Here is a 22,787-nt window from a genome sequence, read left to right on the forward strand (position 1 = left end):
AGAAGGGGATGACAGAGAATGAGATAGCTGGATGGCATCACCGACTCGATGGACATGAGTTTGAGTGAACTCCGGGAGTTGGTGATGGACAGGGAGGCCTGGCATGCTGTGATTCATGGGATCGCAAAGAGTCGGACACGACTGAGCGACTGAACTGAACTGAACTGAATATACACATGATTTTACAATGCTTGCTCTACAGGTCGTCTCTTCAGAGCTAATAACTGTTCTCTGCTTCCTGGTCCCCTTCCAGACTGAAAGGCATTCGCGTGGCTGTATATAGTCATCCCCAGCCCCATCGCTCTAGGCCTCCCTCTCTCTCACTTCATTTACCACTTCTCTCCCCATCATCAAAAACGGACTTGTCCGTCTCTTAGGCAGTGCCCGGTCCTACAGGCTCAGCCGAGCGTGCCAGTCTCCAACCAGTCACTCCTCTGTTCCAAAGCTCGACACCTGGGGTGAAACGCCTTGCTTGCTTCTTAGCCCTGTCTCCTTGGCCAGGCAGCCTCTACTCCAAGGCTGTTTTTAAGTCACTTTTGGGGGTGGCCCGCCACCACGTTATCTCTACCACAGCATCTGACCCCATCTACCAAGGCTTTCGACACTACTTAGGGTCTACAAGTCTATGGCTACGTTCTCGAATGTCCTTCCCCTGAGTGGGGAGCGCCTGGATCCCGAGCCAGGTCCCTGCGGTCTACTTTGCCCAGGAAGAAGAAACCAGTTACCTCCCTGCTTAGCAATTAGATGCAGATAGACTACGACTCCCAGAAACCCTTTCGCCTCGGGCTGCAGGTTTGCCCTCTACACGTGCCCGGGTGCAAGAAACTGAGCATGCGCAACAGAAAATGAGCCTGCGCAAAAGGCTGCACGGGCGGGGACCGCCTCTCCCAGCAGGCAGTAGGGACATTTTTTTCCAACCCCGCGTGACAAGTGACTTCCGGCGTGGAGGGGCGGGGTGCGCGGCTGAGCCTGCAGCTGTGAAAGCTCGGGGAGCGGCCGGGGGGCCGGCGGGTGCCTGCGGCCATGGAGGCCGTGCCCCGCATGCCCATGATCTGGCTGGACCTGAAAGAGGCCGGGGACTTCCACTTTCAGCCAGCCGTGAAGAAGGTAAGGGCAGCTCCCCCTCCCCGCCCCTCCCCGTTTCTCCCGCGTCTCTCCGTCCGCCGGCGCGTGACGCCCCCTGCGCGTCCATCATCTCCTCAGGCCTTGTCGCGGGGTCGGGTGAGGCCAGGAGGGGCCTCCGCTGGCTTTCCTTCGCCTGGCGCACCCCCACCGCACCCTGTCTGAGCCCTGCGCGCTCGCAGAGCGTCTCCCGCGACCCCACCAGCCCCGGGTAGCACCCGCTGTCTGATCGGAACGTGCTTTGCGATTCCTTGCCCCAGCCATCCGCGGTCCCCGCCGAGGCACCTCACTTCCTTGGCGTGACGCTTTGGACCTAGTTCTGCTCCTCCCCTCATCCACGCCAGCACCGCCCTGGGGGATCGGTGGGTGGCCCTCCTTAACCGTCAGGGTGGAAAGGCTGTGCCTGGCCCTCGTTGTGCCGTCCGTCTACGACCGGACTGGGACGGACGCCGAGGATGGCTCAGGATGTGCTTTAAGGCCCCGGCCAGCCTGACGTCTGCGATTGGAGTCGCTCTAACACTTGGTGCAATTCTGTCTGGTCTCAGAAGAAGAACCGTAATCTGGAGCCCCTTTGGACCAGAAGATACAACTCTGTGTCGTTTAGGGGAGCGTTACTGCTTTCGCGACTGCGACTAGGGGATAAATAGTATTGTAGCTTCCAGAGCGACCCTAGCAGTCCTTTGCTGACTCTTCAGTTGGATGGAAGAGACGGGCAGTTTTGGCGTTGAGGGAGGCAAGGGACCGCTGTGGGGAGATCAGGTGTGGCTGATACAAAGCAGGTCCAGGTGTGTCGACTGGGCATCAGGTACCCTGTGAGACATCTGCCTTGGGAAGGACCGTCTGGTATCATCGAAGGACAGAGCAGAAGTGAAAAGGAACAACCAGGAGGCTGCTGCAGGTTGACATCCTTGTGGTTTTAATACAGCTGCTTTTAGAATCTTGATGGTGCCCCGCTGAGTAAGGTGGCTGAGGAAAAAAAAAAATTGAAGAAAGAAAATGGGGAAGAAGTTTTCCAAGAAGCTCCCCCTTTCTCTGTTCACACTGCCACTGCCTTCCTTCAGACACCAACAGTTTATATTCCTTTCAGTCCATCATTTAATCTCTTTGGGCATCTTTTTCCTCATTTGTAAAACCAGAAAATTAGATTTAAAAAAAAAACAAACTTTGGCCGAGCCTCCCAGCTTATGAGATCTTAGTTCCCTGACCAGGGATCAAACCCCAGGCCCCAGTGGACCAATGGAGACTTCCCAGAAATTAACCTAATAGATCTAAAGTTCCAGAATTTTACTTCTTTCCCAAAGTGTGGCCTCTTTTACATCTACTGTTTTAATTCTAAGATGTATATCAAATTAAGAACAGAAGTGAAACACTTCCATCATCCATGGGGGGAAAAAGAATACACAGACAAATGAGACCATGTTAGTATCAGAGAAAGTGAAAGAAAATCTTGACCCTGGGTCAAGAATTAGGAAGTTTGGCTCAGAATTCTAGAACTGCCATTGCTGATCTCTGGTTCCCATTTTTCTAATCTGCAAAATAATGGCAGGATCCAGTGATCTCATCTACCGCTGGTGGCTCAGCTGGTAAAGAATCTGCCTGCAGTGCGGGAGACCTGGGTTCAATCCCTGGGTTGGGAAGATCGCCTGGCGAGAAAGGCTACCCACTCCAGTATTCTGGGCTGGAGAATTCCAGGGACTGTATAGTCCATGGGGTCACAAAGAGTCGGACATGACTGAGCGACTTTCACTTTCATCTGCCTACAGAATTCTGGGCCATTGGTTGCTTGGTAAAAGGGCAGAGTAATGTCACAGAAATAGTATAGACGCTGGAATCAGGCAGACTTTGGTTTAGGTCCCACCTTTTCGACTTAATAGCTGAGTGACTTCAGCTGTTACAAATGATTACCTCACTAATCTGGGCCTCATTTTTCTCACCTGTAACAGAACTAATAATATACCTTATAAACTTATGGGCATCAAGAGTTAACACAGGGACTTTGCTGGTGGTCCAGTGGTTAAGAATCTGCCTGCCAATGCAGGGGACATGGGTCTGATCCGTGGTGCAGGAAGATTCCACATGCTTCGGGACAACTAAGCCCGTGGGCCACAGCTACTGAGCCTGCGCTCCAGGGCCCATGTGGCGCAACTGCTGGAGCCCTGGGCCTAGAGCCTGTGCTCTGCAACAAGAGACGCCGCCACAATGAGAAGCCTACGCATTACAGCAGAGTAGCCTCCGCTCGGAGCAGCTACAAAAAGCCGGAGCACAGCAGCAAGACCTAGTGCAACCAAAAATAAAATAAAAAGAGAAAAGCAAGATATACTTTAAAAAATGAGTTAATGCATTTGAGTCCCTAGTACAGGCCTTGGCATATTGTAAACAATACTTTCAGCTTAGCGTCCTCTTTCTCTGTTTAGGAAATAGCTCAAGTCCTATGACAGCTCCGTGAGTTAGACATAGCGGGTAATTGTTGTTGTTCAGTTGCTAAGTCACGTTCAACTCTTTGCAACCCCGTGGACTGCAGCACGCCAGGCTTCCCCGTCCTTCACTGTCTCCCAGAGCCCGCTCAAACTCATGTCCATTGAGTCGGTGATGCCATCCAACCTCATCCTCTGTTGCCCCTTCTCCTCCTGCCTTCAGTCTTTCCCAGCATCAGGGTCTTTTCCAGTGAGTCGACTCTTCACATCGAGTGGCCAAAGTATTGGAGCTTCAGCATCGGTGCTTCCAATGAATATTCAGGATTGACTGGTTTGATCTCCTTGCTGTCCAGGGGACTCGCAAGAGTCTTCACCACAATTCAGAGGCACCTACTCTGAACACCATATTACACGTGAAAAACCAAGCTGCGGTCTCACAGCAACCTAGGGGCACAGCCAGGACTTACTGTTTTAGTATTTCTCTTTGGAGAAAGCCTTTCCAGCCTGTGTATTTTTAACTTATAACTTCTTTCCCTGCTTTTTCCTCCCAGTGGCTCTGAACCCTGGGCATGCTTTCAACATGAAACTGTTCACAGGTCTCATTGTTCGCTCAGGAAAAAAGAACCCCAGCTTCTCCAAAGCCTGGCCGGGCTCTGGGGGGCCCTGGTCCTCTCGGCCCCAGCTGGCTGTCACTTGTGGAGGTGTGCCGGGGTCCTGGCGGTGCCCTCTAGTGTCTTACTCCCAACCCGTGTTGCTGAGGTCCGGGCTCTGCCTGCTGCTGGGCCTGCCTTCCCAGGCCCTGTGGCGGCCCTCGCGTCCTGACCAGACCTTGTTTCTCACTCTCGGAAGCCTGTGCTGTAGGGACGCTGTCTGAGAGATGGTCTCTGTCCTTTATCGCACCTTCAGCTGCCTCTTTCCTCTGTGTGGTGGGGGAGTGAGCGATCAGCCATGGAGGATTTTGTCAGAGTTCAAACTCACCTTCTGCTCCATCGACTCACCTTGTGGCCGGAGATTTGAGTTCTCTTCCAGTTTTTTGGTGTTTTATGAGAACTGTGTTTGAAAAATAGACATGGGTTCGTCTGATGTGCGGTCAGGAGTGTGGGCTCTGGAGCCCGGACGCCGGGCGCGCTGTCAGGGACTAGTGCTGCGACCTCGGCAACTGTCTTACCTTGCTTGCCTCAGTTTCCTCAGCTGTAAAATGGCGACAGTACTGTCTGCCTCTTTGGGCTGCTATTAGGGCTGAGTGACCTACGAGGCACTTGGCACGTGTCTGGCCCGTGGGTGGGAGCTCTGTGTTTGCTGCAGATCTTGGAGGAGGAATGAGACAGGTAGACGGTCTCCTTCAGGGACAGTTTGCTGCGATCAGAGGCATCATCTCTCGCCCGTTCACCACGGCATGACCGCAGGGACAGGTGTTCCCAGTGACGGCAGCTGAAGCCTTGTTTCTGGGACTCTCAGATGTCACTCAGATCCCTTCGGCCTCTGTCCCACAGGGCCTCAGGGCTCTGCTTTTACTGTCGCCTCGGGGTGAGCAAACAGAAGCCTCCTATGAGAAGGGAGTTAATCGGAGAAAGAGCGTGTTCCCATTTCGATAGTCAAGTTTGACGCTATAGCTCAGATCACATTTTATGTCTCTGAATTGGGGGATGGGCGGGGTGAGGGATTGGCTAGATCACAGCAAGGATTATAAACCAAGAGCCCATAAATGGTCTTCAACGTGTCTGTAAACCCCCTGAACGTGTTGGCAAGTTCTTGTGTTTTTGGATAGATGAATACTTGAAGGGAGATTGTTTCATGGCTTTTATCATGTTCTCAAAGGATCCAACAAGAGGCTAAGAAATGATGATGTAAGGAAAGTGTTTTTTAGGTATCATTTAGCTCAGCAATTCATTTTTTTTTTTTGGCCGCACCGCGTGGCCTGCGAGATCTCAGCTACCTGATCAGGGCTTGAACCTGGGCCACAGCAGTGACAGTGCCAAGTCCTAACCGCTAGACCACCCAGGAGTTCCCTCAACAGCTCTTAAAACATTCATTTTCCAGATTTCAGACATACGGAAAAGTCAAAAGAAGAATGCAGTGCTCGCCCAAATTCTTGCTACTTAATTTTGGTAGTTGGACTTCCCTGGTGGCTCAGTGGTAAAGGATCTGCCTGCCAATGCGGGAGAAGCGAGTTTGATCCCTGGGTCAGGAAGACCCCCCTGGAGAAGGAAGTGGCACCCCACTGCAGTATTCTTGCCTGAAAAATCCCATGGACAGAGGAGCCTGGTGGGCTGCAGTCCATGGGGTCACAAAAAAGAGTTGGAGATGACTTAGCAACCGAACAACAACAATGGTGATCGTTACATTGCACCGTATTTGTTCTCTCTCTGTACACACACACACAGACACACCCACCCACAGACACACACCCACCCACACACACAGACACAGACACACACACACACATACCCCTCCACACACACACACACCCCCATCTCAGCAGGTCTGCATACACACACACCCACACAACAATGGTGATAGTTACATTGCACTGTATTTGTTCTCTCTCTGTACACACACACACAGACACACCCACCCACAGACACACACCCACACACACACACAGACACAGACACACACACACACATACCCCTCCACACACACACACACACCCCCATCTCAGCAGGTCTGCATACACACACACCCACACAACAATGGTGATAGTTACATTGCACTGTATTTGTTCTCTCTCTGTACACACACACACAGACACACACACACACCCCACAGACACACACACACAGACACACACACACACCCCACAGACACACACAGACACACACACAACAATGGTGATAGTTACATTGCACCATATTTGTTCTCTCTCTGTACACACACACACATCCCCCCCCCGTACCCATGAACCTTTGAAACAAAGTTGTACACATCTCAGCAGGTCCACACACACACACACACGACATACACACACACCCCTTTGACAGTAAGTTGTCCACGTCTCAGCAGGTCCTGAGAGGATTTTCTCCTGTATAACTATACTGTTAGTATCACACCTTAGAAAATCCACAGAAATTTTCTACTGTGTTTTAAATTTCACCTGTTAGCCCTGGACATCCTTTTTTTTTTTTTTTTGGGGACATCCTTTATAACTGTTTTTTTTCCAAACTCAGATCCAGTCACGGTTCTCATAGGGTAGTTCTTTTTTTAATCTCTTTTAATCTACAATAGTTTCCTGCCCTCTGGCCCCCTTATGATACTTGTCTTTCAGAAAGACTAAGATAATTGTTGGGTAAATTGTTACGTCGTCTCAGTTTTTCCGAGTGTCTCCTTTGGTATTATTCAGTCTGTTCATCCATCCTGTGCATTTCCTGTAAAGGCAACCGTTTGCTGAGGATGGAACACATCAAATCAGGCCCGTACCATTCCCGACAGACTCTTGGGCATGGGGGTGGTCACTGACATGACCCTGCTGGGAGGCGCACAGTCCGATGGAGGCACTTTCCAAATGTGGGGGGAGCAGCAGCTGATGCTGTGGGAGGTGATATTTTAGTGGAGTCTTAGCAGAGAAGGTGGTGGGGGCAATGCGTGGACAAGCGTTGAGAGCCGAGAGCGGTCATCCAGAGTACTGTTGACTGGGTGTCCCTGGGAGCTGAAGGCTATTGGGAGCTGACTGAAGGACCGTGAACTCTGTGCTCTGAAGATTAGATTTGGTCCTGGAGGTTTGGGGAAGCACTGCTGTGCACATTCTTCTCAGATTACATTTTTTTTCCCCTTTAGATTACAGCTCTTTTACCATAATCTCACTGTCCTGAGAAAATCAAGCTGGGCTTTATTTTCTTTTCCCCAGGAGTGCATGTGTTTCAGAAGGATATAAAGTCAGGAGTAACACTGGAGTCATGTTAGAAAGACGAATCTGACCACCGGATGAGGGGTGGATTTGAAGGGGTGGGGTGTCCGGGCCAGAGGTGGGCGGGGATAGCAAACTGGGGAGGTAAAGCCAGTGGAAGAGGGTCGGGGTCAGAGGTTCGGAGCTGTGGCCAGATGGAGCTGAAGGGAGCTCAGGAGCCGCTTCCCTCTGCCTGTCCCTCCTCTCTCTTCCCCGCCAGGCGGCTAACGCGCTCATACGGCCTTCCAGGTTCCCATGGGCTCACTGCGCGGCCACGTGTCACAGTTCCCGGGAGGGTCCCGGGTGACTGGCAGGCCACAGGCATGGTGTGAGTGTGCCGCTGGACAGGGCAGGCCGCCCCTTCCTTCCCCGCCTCCCAGGCCTTGGCGGGGCCTTAAGGAGCCTTGGGAGTTGGGGACCAGTGCCCTTAGTGTATGCGGAGTGATGGACCTGGGCCCCCAGACTGCTGACCCAGACTCCAGGTCCTCCAACAGGAGTGGTGGAGCTGCCGCGATGTTGGTCTTGGTGGGCCAGGCCCTGCCTCCAGGCTGGTGAGTGTGCCCACCATCCACGAGCGTGCCAGCCCCGCCTCTGATGTGCGGAGTGACCTCCCCTCCCCCCTCCCCCCGGGTCATTCCCATCACGGCGCCACAGGCCTCTGCTCACCGAGGACTCTTATCTCTGTGGAGCCCTGTCCCCAGGGGTGGGCTGGCCAAGGCTTTGCACTCCCACTCTTCTGTGATTCTCTCCTACATTTGCTGGCGGGTTGGGATTACAGTGGTGATCCCGGGCCACCGCAGGGCCCCAGACACGAGGGAGGCTTGAACTCGTGGCCCATTTACAAATGCTCAGTAGGATCCCACCAGCCGACTGAGTTCCCTGGTTTCTTGAGCTGGCCCAGTTCTGGGTTTAGTAGGGAGGACGGCAGCATGGTGAGGGCCAGCCAGGGGATTCCAGCCAGGTTGTGCAGGCATATTTTCCATTTTGCTCAAAAAAGGAGGCTGCCCCAGAAAGTGTCTTGGTGCTGCCTTGCTCTGGAGGTCGGGTTCGCAGTGGGGCAGGAGATGAGATGGTGGCAGTGGGTCTGGTCTCCATCCTGAGCCATGGCTGGTGCTTGCCGAGGACTCCGAGGGCGGGAGCAGGGAAAGATGCTCTATCCCTGGTTTACAGCCTTCTCTCTCTCTCTCTCTAGTTTGTCCTGAAGAATTATGGAGAGAATCCAGAAGCCTACAATGAGGAACTGAAGAAACTGGAGTTGCTCAGACAGGTAGGAAGACAGTATTTTTACACAGGTGTGAACAAAATTGGTTTGATTGGGAGATAAAACTGTTCTTATTTAAATTCAATAATTTTTCCTCTGTAAAAGCAAAGCTAATGATGGAAAATATATAAATTGTTGTCGTTGCTCGGTCGTGTCCAAGTCTTTGGGACTGCGTGGATTGCATCGTGCCAGGCTTCCGTGTCCTTCACTCCTGAAGGACGCTCAGACTCACGTCCGTGGAGTCGAGAGTACCGTTCGGCCGTCTCAGGCTCTCCACATCCTCCTCTCTCTGCCCTCAGTCTTTCCCAGCGTCAGAGTATTTGCAGTGAGTCGGCTCTTCGCATCAGGTGGCCAAACCTGGAGATTCCCAGTGAATACTGAGGGTTGTTTTCCAGTAGGATTCACTAGTTTGCTCTCCTGGGTTGATGTTTATTTTGACTCGTTGAATGGGACTGACTTAATTCAATAAATGTACCTTTTTCCCGACCCACACTTTGCCTTTGTACGTTATGATTTCAGAGCGCACAGTAGGTTGCGCTATGGTGCAGCGTAGGTATGTTCCAGTGGTCTGTTTTCCTTAGTTGAGTGTGTGTAGCTATGTCTTACCCTTTGAATATATCGCTCCTTTCCTCTGGTCTGCTTCTGGTGAAATAAGCTTGTTTTCTGAGTGACAGCTGGCCGCCTTCTGCCGCATAGTTGCTGTGTATCAATTTTCAGACACCCCTCTGTGGTTATCTGGTGATGGGTCCCTTTCTCTTCTCAGTTCACTTTGTAACATTGTGTCTTAGTCTGTGTAAATGTTACCAATGGCACCATTTCACCTTGGGTGGGGGCTGATATTTTTACATTGTAAATGATCCCCAAAGAATTGATGCTTTTGAACTGTGGTGCTGGAGAAAACTCTTGCGAGTCCCTTGGACTGCTAGGGGATCCAACCAGTCCATTCTAAAGGAGATCAATCCTGGGTGTTCATTGGAAGGACTGATGCTAAAGCTGAAACTCCAATACTTTGGCCACCTCATGCGACGAGTTGACTCACTGGAAAAGAGTCTGATGCTGGGAAAGGTTGGGGGCGGGAGAAGAAGGGGACGACAGAGAATGAGATGGCTGGATGGCATCACCAACTCTGTGGACGTGAGTTTGGGTGAACTCCGGGAGTTGGTGATGGACAGGGAGGCCTGGCGTGCTGTGATTCATGGGGTCGCAGAGAGTCGGACACGGCTGAGTGAACTGAACTGAACTGAACTGAAAGCTCTGCTGCATGTTTTTTTCCTGCAGGCCCCAGTGCTTGGAAATTTTGCTTCTGCCCGTGTCTCAGTTATTCTATTGCTTCAGGAAAGGACACCATCCGTGGGTGTTTTTGATCAGTGGCTGTCCCCTTGATATCCAGCCTCGTGTGGACCTTCCGGATCATGTAAACAGCTGTCAGTTTCCACCCTCAGGGACCCTCCTTCGGGATCTTCATAGCGCCTGCTGCCAGTTTCCATTTCTCCCCACAGCTTTGGGGCTTCCGTTTTCCCCCTGCTCTCTCCCGGTTTTCCTGCCAGTAGTCTCTGTTGATATCCATTCTGAGCAGGAGAGGTAGTACCCCGTTGTAGTTCTCATGTGAATTTCCCTGCTGATTAGCAAAACAGAGGCAGTGTTCCTCAGCTTTCATTTAAAAGAGCCCGAGTCCAATTTGTACCCCATGGACAGGAGCTCTGGAAAGTGGGCCCCTTTTTGAATTCTGTTTCAATTACCCACCCCAGGACATTTCTGGAGAGCACATGTCATTAACAATTCCAGCAGACACAAGCACAGGTCTTCAAGCTGCTATTACAGGGAACGGCCACAAGACGGCAGCACTTTTCCTGCCCAGCTGGTTACTCCAGCAGAAAGCCTTAAGGAAAGTCTTGCTCCTGGGCTGTCAAATAGAGGGGGATGTCCCAGAAAAACACTGAAGGGCTCTGGTGCCTTTCCCCTCACCTTTCACCCTTAAGACACATCTCACCCTGTGGAATCAAGGTGCCTTTAGGTGCTGTCATTCTTGGGTGGGCCGAGTCTCAGGATGGAGGCTGGAGGCGGGATGTCCAGCACAAGGAGGCGACCTGGAGGTGTTCTTTGAGCTCAGAGGTTCCACCATCCTTTGGGGGGTGCCTGCTTGGTTTAAGTGCTTGAGGACCCAGCTGCATCTGCAGATGGTGGTTCCATCCTGAGGGTTCAGGCCCCCCAGGGGCAGATCAGGGGCTCACTGGCTGACTTGTCCTCCCCAGCTCCCCCAGCCAGCCATGCAGTCCTACCTTGATTCCAGGGCTGCCCAGACCCAGGCATGTGATAGCCACACCTTGTCACCGAGGCCTGAAGACCTTGTAGTAGACTCTTTGTCGTTTAGTTCTTTTTTTATTTGATATTTCATTTGGAGCTGATTAGTGTATAGAATATTTTTAACGTTATATTTTTTATTGGTTCCGTTCCGTTCTGTACCTAAATGAGGTAGCCGGATGTATGCACCTGTCTTTTACTTTCCACTCGTTCACTGCCTTTGTACGCTGTGATTCCGCAGTGTGGAATAGGTTGCCTGTTGCTGTAGCGTGAGTCTTTTTTCGGATGATCTGTTTTCCCTACTTGAGGGTTGTACCTGTGTCTAACCCTTTGAATTCACCCGTTTCCTATCCCTCTACCTGTGTGTGAGAATCTGCCTGCGTTTTGTCACGTAGCTCCTTTATCGGTTTTGAGACATCACGTCTTGTGGTTATCCTGTGATGTGTCCCTGTTTCTTCGTTCACTTTGTAATGTTGTGTGTGGGTCTCTGTATGCTGATACCAGTGGCCCAAATTCTTTTTTTTTTTTTTTTGTGGGTGGGCAGGGGCTGATATTATTACATTGTAAAGCTGTGCTGCATGTTTTCCTTGTCCAGTATTTTTACACTTTGTCATTTTTTTCATTTTAAATTTCATTTCAAACTTATCAGTGCATGGAGAATATTTTTAATGTTATGTTTATTTTTCCTGAGCTCTGGCTGATTGATGTAGTGTGATACATGTATGTTTTTTCTTCCCCTGGATTATTTTTTTTGCACACTATTATTACAAATCCTGGAGTAGGTTCCCCCGTGCTGATCTGGAGTTACTGGGCTGTCCAGAGTGGACCAGGTTCACCATCTCCAGGGGTTGCTCTACTTCTGCAATATACTTCCCAGCTGCCTCACGCCCAGCTGGGAACCCTAGCTGCCCAGGTTGTGGTGATGTGTGACCCAGTATCAGTTACCGAGGCCTCATGGGAAGAGCAGGCGGTTGTTTCAGGTGTTTGTGTTTTAATGCAATTTTATTCTCTGAGCTCATTTACAATTGTGTATGTGCCTGAGATACAAGGAACATGATCCACATATGCATATAAATATATAAATTCTTTTTCCCGTTCTACTTTCCTATACATCATCAGAGTCGTGAGCAGATTTCTGTGTACTATTCAGTTGGACCTTTTTGTTTATCTTATAGATAAGCATATTTAATGTTATATGTATACATAATATACGCTTTATATGTGGTATAAAGCGTACATAATTTATATATGTATAATTATACATATCTTATTCAAGATGTTTTCTATCTCCATCTTCTCCAGCTTTCATTTCATGACTAAATTTGTTTAGTAAGTCAATAGTAGGTGTTTGGCAAGTTCATTTATATCCAGTTTTTTATCTGTAAGTGATATTATAGAATATTTTTCTTTCCATATTTGACTTAGTGTTATCTCCAGATCCATCCAGGTTGCTGCAGTGACACTTTTGCATTCTTTTTTATGGCTGATAGTCCATTGTGTGTATGTAGTCAACCTGTATCAGCTGGTGTGTGGCTGCAGTTTTTGGAGGCTTGCACCCTTTCCTGTTGTAAACAGTGTCCTGGTGAACGCTGGGGTGCACGCGTCTTCTGAAGGATGGTGTTCTCCGCATTATTCTAGGAATGGACTGCCGCGTGGGTTGGTTGCTTGTTTCCGTCCGTGAACGCACATCTGTAGCCTCTCCATGGTGGCTCCTAGCAGTTTACATTCCCATAGCAGTGCAGGACGGTTCCCTTTTCTCTGCGGCTTCTCCAGCATTTACTGTTTGCAGACTTTGTGCTGAGAGATGATACCTCATCGTCATTCTGATTTGCACTTAAGAATTAGGAGTGGTAAAGGTATTTTTATGTGCGTTTTACTTTCTAAGGAGGAGTAAGATTTACTTCGGAAGTTGGCTTTTGAAAGCCATTGCTAACAAATTCTTACCTACCGCTATTTCTAGAGCATAGGTGTCTTTTTGAGTCTCACAGGCCTTCTGGCTGTTATGCGTTCTTAAGCACAGGTTTTCCAGTTGTTGTTACCAGAAACGGCCATAAGATGGCAGCATTTCTTCAGACCCAGCTTTAGTCACTGGAGCAATCAGAGCCTCAGGAGAGAGAGTTGGGCTCCTGGGTTGTAATTAGAGTGCAAAGTGCACAAAGAAATACGCAAGAGCGCTGCTTCCTCACCCTTCACCCACCATTCAAAACATAACCACAGAAAGGTGCTTTGCTGGGGGTGCTGCCAAAGGTCTGTGGATGGACTTTAAGGAAGGAAGCTGGAAGTAGGAGCCCCACCAGGAGACATAAAGGGTGACTTCACAGCTCTTGAACCCCAGAATGTCCACAAGTTTTGGGGTGCAGTAGACTTGCAGTAGCTATGGGAGGGCCGGCCTGGATGTGGAGTTTGGGGTCCCATGGAGAGGGGACCAGGCACTACAGATCCAAGGAAGGCTCACTGGCTGCCCCAGACTCCCCAGCTCCCTCAGCCCTGGGACAGTCCAGCCTTGGGACCCAAGGCTGCTCAGGCTGTGAGGATGTGACAGCAGCCCAGCTTACCGAGGGGAATACTGCAGGCCTTTCTTCTTCTGTTTCTTTGTTTAAAAAGTTTATATATAAGTATAGTGGATTGATTTGCAGTGCTGTTTTAGGTGTATAGCAACCTGATTCTTTATATTTTCTGCTCTGACATTTGAGGGGAGAGTTTACAACCCCCCCCCCCAAGTGGGACTAGCTTCATTGATTACTATAAAAATGAAAAATAGTGTTTTTTAAAATTTTTATTTAATAAATGGTACAAAGCACAATGCCAAAAACATTAACAGTTAAAATTGCACCAAATGAAAAAATACTATAGAATACACAGTTGTAAAAAGCTACATTAAGTTATTTTACAACTGCCTCAGGCTGCAAAAAGAAAATAAACCCAATGCCATACTGTTATCCCTCTCTCAAAGTAATGCCATTTATGTTATAAACCATGAGCACCCCATCAAAAGACAGGAACTGCTTTTGTTAATTCATATATATATATATGACTGTATCACTTTGCTATACACATGAAACAAACACAACACTGTGAATAAAACATAGTACAATATAAAATAAAAATAAAAAATTGGAATACATAACCAATATAATCAAAGATGTCCCTGTATGTATGTACAGAGTAAGATATACTACTTAAACTTGACTATCCAGGGATCACTTATCTCTTTGGTATGTAACTGTCTAGAATTTTTTCACTTTGTATAACTAGTTGGATCTATTTCTGTACTATTTTCAGCAGTGAAATTATGTTGCTTATCTGTTAGATGCTTTTTTCTCTCCAACAGTAAATGTGTTATGGACATATTGACATGTCAGTGGAGAGCCTTGTCTTCAGTTTTCATGGCTATTGTATCTCATATTTTTAGATACAGAAATATGGGTCAAACATTAAGTACTTTAAAAATTTTAATGCATGTTTTAAACTACTTCATGGAAAAGTGGAGCCGATTTGGTGGAAGCATCTGGCTGGCGGGATGGTTGTTCAGTGACTGCAGGTAGCTGTGGACTTCCTTTGGATTTCTTGCACTGCACAGTCCCCCAGCTCCGACGTGTCTGGCCGGGCATTCGTGGGCACACAGGCCTGTCTTCTGCTTCAAATGACAGTCGGCCGCCTCTCTCCCTCCCACAGAACGCCATCCGTGTCCCACGTGATTTCGAGGGCTGCAGTGTCCTCCGCAAGTACCTGGGCCAGCTTCACTACCTGCAGAGTCGGGTCCCCATGGGCTCCGGTCAGGAGGCCGCCGTTTCGGTCACCTGGTGAGCGCTGGGGAAGCCTGGAGGGTGCCCTTCTCCCCCCTTCCTGTTTCCTTGCCATAGAGGATGAGGAGCTGCTTGGGGTGGTTTTCCCTAGCCCCCATTCCCTCCCACCCTGCACTGGGAGGGGGCTTGCTTCACCAGCTCCCCCTCACAACTGTGGTGGCCTGTCCCCAGGACTGAGATCTTCTCCGGGAAGTCTGTAGCCCACGAAGACATCAAGTACGAGCAGGCCTGCATTCTCTACAACCTTGGTGAGCTGCCTGGCCTTCCCTGGGGCCCCCTCACTCCCAGCCCTGCCCTGCCCATCTCAGCAGAAGACATCTGGATCCTGACCCTCTCCTGCCTTCCCTCAGCTCTGCCTGCCTCCTGGGCCACAGGGAGCCCCCCTCGTGGGGAGGCTCTGCTAGGCTGCCTTCTCTTGGAGTTGCTGCTATGTGCTCCAGGCACAGAGGTGGCCTCTCCTCTTTGTCTGGACACCCTGTCTCCCCCTTACACCCTGGTGGCTCAGGTTTGCTTCTGGCGGGAGGAGACCAAGGCTAGCCTAGGCTGGCCTTGCCATCAACCCTGCTGGTGCAGCCTCAGCCTGGGGAGCCGAGTCCTGTGAGGGCCCCTTCCCTCCCCCCGTCCCTGCCTGGCGCAGAGCTGGAGCCCCAGATCCACTGGCTTCCCCCCCGACCCCGCCTCACCCTGGCGCCATGTGGGCAGTAGCACCAGCTGAGCCCTGACGCACATTCTCTGCCTCCCCAGGGGCGCTGCACTCCATGCTGGGGGCCATGGACAAGCGGGTGTCTGAGGAGGTGAGGAAGCGGGGTGGGGTGCTGAGTGCTGTCAGCTCCAGTGAGCCCCAACCTCTGGAGCGGCTCCGCCTCTGACAGCCCCTCTCCCCCAGGGCATGAAGGTCTCCTGCACCCACTTCCAGTGTGCGGCCGGTGCCTTCTCCTACCTGAGGGAGCACTTCCCCCAGGCCTACAGCGTGGACATGAGCCGGCAGATCCTCACTCTCAACGTCAACCTCATGCTGGTGAGGTGCCGCCCTTGCTGGGGCCGGACGGTGGTGCACAGGTCAGGGAGGGACAAGCCGGGGCCTGGGCTGCGACCCTCTGAGCCCAAGTGGGTCAGGAACTGCTTGGAGGGGAGGCTGGGCAGAGGGGTGTGCGTGGTCTGCCCCAGTGAGGAAGGAGGGCCTCTGCACCCACTGTTCCAGGGCCAGGCGCAGGAGTGCCTCCTGGAGAAGTCCATGCTGGACAACAGGAAGAGCTTCCTGGTGGCGCGCATCAGTGCACAGGTAGGCCTGGGGGACGGTGGCCCTCTGGGGCCGGGCCTGGCTTTCCCCCAGTCCCCGACCTGGAGCCCATCCCGGCCCCCAGGTGGTGGATTACTACAAGGAGGCCTGCCGCGCCTTGGAGAATCCCGACACTGCCTCGCTGCTGGGCCGGATCCAGAAGGACTGGAAGAAGCTGGTCCAGATGAAGATCTACTACTTTGCGGCCGTGGCTCATGTGAGGGCGGTGTGGGCGCGGGGGCAGGGTGGGGCTGCGCAGTGTGGAGGTGTCACCCCTAATCAAGCAGGGCTATGTCTTCTGTCCAGCTGCACATGGGGAAACAGGCAGAGGAGCAGCAGAAGTTCGGGGAGCAGGTGAGCGAGCCGGGGCCAGGAGGGCACTGGCTGTTCCAGCCCCGTTAGATCCCTGGCCGGGGGGTGTCCCCTCTGTCCTTCACCCCTCGGTCCAGGCTCCCCTCTGTGTGGCTGCCTGGAGGTGTCCACTGTGGACAGAGCCGCAAGCGGACACTAACCTTGGTGCTGTTTGCTGGCTGGTGTGTGACAGCCACGCAGCCTCCTGTCTCCTCTGGGCCACCTGCTGGTCAGACAGGCTGGGTGGGGGAGGGGGAGGAGGAAGGTCACATGGAAGGCTGGACCAGGCTCTGCTGGCCCCTGCAGGTTGCGTACTTCCAGAGTGCCCTGGACAAGCTCAATGAAGCCATCAAGCTGGCCAAGGTGATGATGGGGGAGAGCCTGGCCGTGCCAAGGGGGTCCTGGCACGGGCCGTGGTTGTACTGAGCTCCGCTCCTCGTCCACAGGGCCAGCCCGACACCGTGCAGGATGCACTGCGCTTCGCTATGGATGTCATTGGGGGAAAGTGAGTCTCTGGGGCTTGAGGGGCTCTGGTTCTTTCTCTGTCTGCATCGTTGGGAGGAAACCATCAGGGCCAGAGAGCAGGGGCCCACAAGGCTGGGGGCCAGGTCCTGGGTCTCTGCTGACCACTCAAGACTCCCCCCTCCCATGCCAGGTACAATTCTGCCAAGAAGGACAACGATTTCATCTACCATGAGGCCGTCCCAGCGCTGGACACCCTTCAGCCTGTGAAAGGTCTGCAGATGAGGGGAGCCTGGGGTGGGGTAGGGGGTGAAGACGCTGCAGAATGGAGGCGGCCGAGGCTGGGTGGGCCTGGTCTCCAGGACTCTGCCTCTCCCTCCCAGGTGCCCCCTTGGTGAAGCCCTTGCCGGTGAACCCCACAGACCCTGCTGTTACAGGCCCTGACATCTTCGCCAAGCTTGTACCAATGGCAGCGCATGAAGCCTCGTCACTGTACAGGTGAGAGGACAGACACCCCCGTTAGCCCAAGTTGGGGTGCCTCAGGAGATACGGGCTGCCAGCTAATTGCTCTGTCCTCTCCTGCAGCGAGGAGAAGGCCAAGCTGCTCCGGGAGGTGATGGCCAAGATTGAGGACAAGAATGAGGTCCTGGAGTGAGTGCAGGGCCGTGGGGGGCGGGTCCCCCGGTGCAGGCTGCAGCGGGGGCCAGAGGGAGCAGGGGGGTGGCAGGCCACGGACAGCAGGCTCCTGGCTCACCCTCCCTGCCCAGGGCCTCGTGAGTATTTCCAGCAGCGCCCAGGGCAGGTTTTGTGCTGGTGGCTGGGACACTGTTGTGCTGCTAGGACCTTGGACGTTGCTGCATTTGGGGGGCTCCTTTTATGTGTGAGGCGTTGAGCCCACACCCACCTGGTCCTGTTGCCCCACAGCCAGTTCATGGATTCACTGCAGCTGGATCCTGAGACCGTGGACAACCTTGACGCCTACAACCACATCCCACCCCAGCTCATGGAGAAGTGCGCGGCTCTCAGCGTCCGCCCCGACACCGTCAGGAACCTCGTCCAGTCCATGCAAGGTGAGTACGGAGCAGGTGGAGGTCACCTGCTGGCTCCTGTTGGGCAGGGACGGAAGTTTCCATCTCTCCCGGCACCTGGCATAGCACCCAACCCTTGGCTGTGAACCAGCACCCCCCGTGCCCTCCGGCTGCACTGCTCAGCCTGTGTTGAGCTGCACCGTGTGACAGGGGCAGCTGTGCCCCAGGAGCTGACCCCGCCACTGTGCCTGCCCGCAGTGCTGTCAGGGGTGTTCACGGATGTGGAGGCCTCCCTAAAGGACATCAGGGACCTCCTGGAGGAGGACGAGGTGCTGGAACAGAAGCTGCAGGAGGCGGTGGGCCCAGCAGCGGCCAGCACAGCTGTGTCCAAGGCAGAGCTGGCCGAGGCGAGGCGGGAGTGGGCCAGGTACATGGAGGTCCACGAGAAGGCCTCCTTCACCAACAGCGAGCTGCACCGCGCCATGAACCTGCACGTCGGCAACCTGCGGCTGCTCAGCGGCCCCCTGGATCAGGTGCGGGCCGCCCTGCCCTCACCGGCCCTCAGCCCAGGTGAGCCCTCCTACCCCACACCGGGGTGGTCTGGAGTCGGGTGGGGGTGGCTCCGGCTTCACTGCTTCCACTGTTCCCAGAGGACAAGGCGGTGCTGCAGAACCTGAAGCGCATCCTGGCCAAGGTGCAGGAGATGCGGGACCAGCGTGTGTCCCTGGAGCAGCAGCTGCGCGAGCTCATCCAGAAGGACGACATCACCGCGGCGCTGGTGACGGCCGACCACTCAGAGATGAAGGTGGGCCCGGCGCGGGCGGCGGGCTGGCTCTCGGCACCCTGCCTTGGTGGCAAGGCCCTGAGCGCCTGTCCTCCCCACACCCCTGCAGAAGCTGTTTGAGGAGCAGCTGAAGAAGTACGACCAGCTGCGGGGGTACCTGGAGCAGAACCTGGCCGCCCAGGACAACGTTCTCCGGGCCCTGACAGAGGCCAACGTGCAGTACGCAGCCGTGCGGCGCGTGCTCGGTGACCTGGACCAGAAGTCAGTGCCCGGCCCTGGGCCCTCACCTCCTGGAGCCAGGCTGCAGTGGCTCACCTCCCGCCCTCTGCCCGCCAGGTGGAACTCCACGCTGCAGAGCCTGGTGGCCTCCTACGAGGCCTACGAGGACCTGATGAAGAAGTCCCAGGAGGGGAAGGATTTCTACGCAGACTTGGAGAGCAAGGTGGCTGCTCTCCTGGAACGCACGCAGTCCACCTGCCAGGCCCGTGAGGCGATGCGCCAGCAGCTCCTGGACAGGTGAGTGTGGGGACACCCTGGGCACAGCTGCAGAGCCAGGCTAGGCTGAGGGGCTCTGACTCCCCTTCTCCCCTTGGTCACCTCTCAGGGAGCTCAAGAGGAAGCCGCCGCCACGGCCCACAGCGCCAAAGCCGCTGCTGCCCCGCAGGGAGGAGGGCGAGGCGATGGAGGCCGGGGACCTGCCTGAGGAGCTCCGCAGTCTGCCCCCCGAGCCCTTCCTGGGGGCTGCCGTCCCCCTCCACTTCCCTCCCGGCCCCTTCCCCAGCTCTGCAGGCCCAGGACCCCACTACCTCTCCGGCACCTTACCGCCTGGTGCCTATGCAGGCTCCACCCAGATGCTGCCACCCAGGGCCCCCCAGCCCCCGGGGCACCCAGGGGCGGCTGTGGCCCCAGGACCGGCTCTTTACACGGCCCCCGCCTACGCCCCGGAGCTGGGCCTCGCGCCCCGGTCTTCGCCGCAGCACGGCATGGTGAGCGGCCCCTATGGGGGGGTGGGGCCACCCCCTCCGCTCGCTGGCCTCCCCTCAGCGCCCCCTCCCCACTTCTCAGGCCACGAGTTGGCCATGGGGGTCCGGCCGGCCACCACCACCGTAGATAGTGTCCAGGCCCCCATCTCCAGCCATACAGCCCCGCGGCCAAACCCCACCCCAGCCCCTCCCCAGGCTTGCTTCCCGGGCCCCCCACCACAGCCGCTGCCTCTGCCCTACAGCTACCCGATGGGGCCCAAGCAGCCCCTCACAGCGCCCCCGGCCCAGCACCACTTCCCTTCTGGGGTGCCTGCAGGCTTTCCAGCCCCAAGGATGGCACCCCAGCCTTCCCCCCAGCCCCTTCCACTCCAGCATCCACACGTCTTCCCGCCCCAGGCTCCAGGCCTGGTGCCCGCCCAGGCCCCCTACCCCTTCGTCCCTCAGCCTGGGGTCCTGGGGCAGCCATCACCTGCCCTGCACACCCAGCTGTACCCCGGTCCCTCTCAGGACCCTCCGCCCCCCAACTCTAGGGCACTGCCTTTCCCCAGCACGGGGCCCCCTCAGCCTCCCCACCCCACCCTGGCCTATGGTCCCGCTCCTGCCCCCAGACCCCTGGGCCCACAGGCAGCCCCTCTCTCCATTCGAGGCCCCCCACCTGCCATCCAGCCGGCCCCTGCTCCCCACCTGGTGCCTTCACCCGCCCCTTCCCCGGGACCAGGCCCTGTGCCTCCACGGCCCCCTGCAGCAGAGCCACCCCCCTGTCTCCGCCGAGGCACCGCCACTGCTGACCTGCTGTCCTCCAGCCCCGAGAGCCAGCACGGAGGCCCTCAGCCTCCTGGGGGTGGGCAGCCCCTGCTGCAGCCCACGAAGGTGGACGCGGCTGAGGGCCGGCGGCCACAGGCCCTGCGGCTGATTGAGCGTGACCCCTATGAGCGCCCCGAGAGGCTGCAGCAGTTGCGGCAGGAGCTGGAGGCCTTCCGGGGCCAGCTGGGAGCCGCGGGTGCCCTGGACACAGTGTGGCGGGAGCTGCAAGATGCACAGGAGCTTGATGCCCGGGGCCGCTCCATTGCCATCGCCCGCTGCTACTCTCTCAAGAACCGGCACCAGGACGTCATGCCCTACGACAGCAACCGCGTGGTGCTGCGCTCCGGCAAGGACGACTACATCAACGCCAGCCGCGTGGAGGGGCTCTCACCCTACTGCCCCCCGTTGGTGGCCACCCAGGCCCCCCTGCCTGGCACAGCGGCCGACTTCTGGCTCATGGTGCATGAGCAGAAAGTGTCTGTCATTGTTATGCTGGTGTCGGAGGCCGAGATGGAGAAGGTGAGAGGGACGGGTTGGGTGGGCGATGGCGGGGACCCTGGAACACCAGCCCTGACTTCCCGTTTGTGCCTCAGCAAAAGGTGGCTCGCTACTTCCCCACCGAGCGGGGCCAGCCCGTGGTGCACGGGGCCCTGAGCCTGGCCCTGAGCAGCGTCCGCACCACCGAGACGCACGTGGAGCGGGTGCTGAGCCTGCAGTTCCGGGACCAGAGCCTCAAGCGCTCCCTGGTGCACCTGCACTTCCCGACGTGGCCTGAGCTGTGTGTCCGCTGCCCTGGGCGGTGGTGGGGGGGTGGTGGTGGGGTGGTGTGGGCTGAGACCAGGTCTGGCTCAGAGGCCCCCTCCCCCGGTAGAGGCCTGCCCGACAGCCCCAGCCACCTGCTGCGCTTCATCCAGGAGGTACATGCCCACTACCTGCATCAGCGCCCGCTGCACACGCCCGTCGTCGTCCACTGCAGGTAGGTGCGGGCGGTTCCCGGGGCTCCTTGGGGGCCGGGGCCCGGCCTGACCCCGTCTTCCGGCCACAGCTCGGGAGTGGGCCGCACGGGGGCCTTCGCGCTGCTCTACGCGGCCGTGCAGGAGGTGGAGGCTGGAAGCGGGATTCCCCAGCTGCCCCAGCTGGTGCGGCGCATGCGGCAGCAGAGGAAGCACATGCTGCAGGAGAAGGTGAGGCTCAGCGGGCAGGCATGCGCCCTCCCCCCGGGGGACAGCCCCCAGCTCACCACCCCATGTGCCCCCACAGCTGCACCTCAAGTTCTGCCACGAGGCAGTGGTGAGGCACGTGGAGCAGGTGCTGCAGCGCCACGGCGTGCCCCCGCCCAGCAAGCCCACGGCTGGCGCCGGCATCGCCCAGAAGGTGAGGGGGGCCCTCCCGGGTGCTCTGGGCACTGGGCACCTCATGCACCCTCTTCACCCACTCGTGTCTCCCCAGAATCACCTTCCTCAGGACTCCCAGGACCTGGTCCTCGGTGGGGACGTGCCCATAAGCTCCATCCAGGCCACGATCGCCAAGCTCAGCATCCGGCCTCCTGGGGGCATGGACTCCCCAGCGGCCAGCCTGCCAGGCCCTTTGGAGCCCCCCGGCCCGCCGCCCCCCAGCCTCCCAGAGTCCACCCAACTCTCCTCCTCCTCCCCACCCCCCCTTTCTTCCCCCCTGCCTGAGGGCCCCCAGCCTGAGGAGGAGCAGCCAGTCCCTGAGGCCCCCAGCCTGGGGCCGCCCTCCTCCTCCTTGGAGCTGCTGGCCTCCCTCACGCCCGAGGCCTTCTCTCTGGACGGCTCCCTGCGGGGTAAGCAGCGCATGAGCAAGCAGGACTTCCTGCAGGCCCACAACGGGCAGGGGCTGCGGGCCGCCCGGCCCACTGACGACCCCCTCAGCCTCCTGGACCCGCTCTGGACGCTCAACAAGACCTGACCGGGCGCGCCCGCCTGGTCCTCACACTACACCGTCTCCTCGGCCTGTCTCCCTCTCATTCCTGCTGCCTTCAGTCCTGCCTGGCCCGGCCCACACTTCTGTGGGGTAGCGGGTCTTGGGTTAGGCTGTGCTCCTCTGTGGGACCTGTTTTTCAGCTCTTTCCTCTCGAATAAACAAACCTGTTCTATGGCCAGTGTCTGCCCCATTACTGCTCCTGGAAGGCCACCCTGGTTTCCACACTCCGACCTGCTTACACAAGGAGCATCTAAAGCTGGCGCCAAGTCCCCCTCCACCTTGTAACTGCCCTGTGATTTCATGTGGCTCCTGGCGGAGCCGCTCTGAGCTGAGCAAAGTCTAACCCAGTGCTGCACTTCAGGCAC

General features: G+C 55.6%; 1 protein-coding gene across 4 annotated transcripts; it reads left to right on the plus strand.

Annotated features, from left to right (window-relative positions):
• Positions 1 to 920: 920 nt before the first annotated feature.
• PTPN23 (protein tyrosine phosphatase non-receptor type 23) lies at positions 921 to 22,596 on the plus strand. Of its 4 annotated transcripts, none has more exons than XM_055413697.2 (26): positions 1,073 to 1,107; positions 8,612 to 8,686; positions 9,959 to 10,104; positions 14,657 to 14,784; positions 14,959 to 15,035; positions 15,532 to 15,581; positions 15,674 to 15,805; positions 15,989 to 16,069; positions 16,152 to 16,283; positions 16,373 to 16,420; positions 16,724 to 16,780; positions 16,864 to 16,922; positions 17,073 to 17,152; positions 17,263 to 17,377; positions 17,465 to 17,530; positions 17,804 to 17,949; positions 18,166 to 18,477; positions 18,558 to 18,712; positions 18,801 to 18,952; positions 19,028 to 19,207; positions 19,296 to 20,997; positions 21,072 to 21,256; positions 21,350 to 21,454; positions 21,524 to 21,662; positions 21,739 to 21,852; positions 21,928 to 22,596. In XM_055413697.2, the coding sequence occupies exons 4-26, from the start codon at positions 14,747 to 14,749 to the stop codon at positions 22,405 to 22,407; spliced, it is 4,605 nt and encodes a 1,534-aa protein (XP_055269672.2). In that variant the 5' UTR covers positions 1,073 to 1,107; positions 8,612 to 8,686; positions 9,959 to 10,104; positions 14,657 to 14,746; the 3' UTR covers positions 22,408 to 22,596. The 4 variants fall into 4 exon arrangements, with proteins under 4 accessions (XP_055269669.2, XP_055269670.2, XP_055269672.2 ...); XM_088831829.1 differs by having other exon boundaries at positions 9,959 to 10,094; XM_055413695.2 differs by lacking the exon at positions 9,959 to 10,104 and having other exon boundaries at positions 923 to 1,107.
• Positions 22,597 to 22,787: the final 191 nt, after the last annotated feature.

The sequence above is a fragment of the Moschus berezovskii genome, chromosome 24 (genome assembly GCF_049115385.1).
Source record: "Moschus berezovskii isolate FMDL1 chromosome 24, NW_MosBer_1.0, whole genome shotgun sequence".
In the NCBI taxonomy this organism is placed as follows: Eukaryota; Metazoa; Chordata; class Mammalia; order Artiodactyla; family Moschidae; genus Moschus; species Moschus berezovskii.

What these genes read in the sequence shown, in the direction of transcription:
- PTPN23 (XM_055413694.2), top strand. Translation starts at nt 1,024, where the DNA reads ATGGAGGCCGTGCCCCGCATGCCCATGATCTGGCTGGACCTGAAAGAG. An exon ending in ACTTTGCGGCCGTGGCTCAT is followed by an intron (nt 16,284 to 16,372) that starts GTGAGGGCGGTG and finishes TCTTCTGTCCAG; the next exon opens with CTGCACATGGGGAAACAGGC. An exon ending in AGCAGAAGTTCGGGGAGCAG is followed by an intron (nt 16,421 to 16,723) that starts GTGAGCGAGCCG and finishes TGGCCCCTGCAG; the next exon opens with GTTGCGTACTTCCAGAGTGC.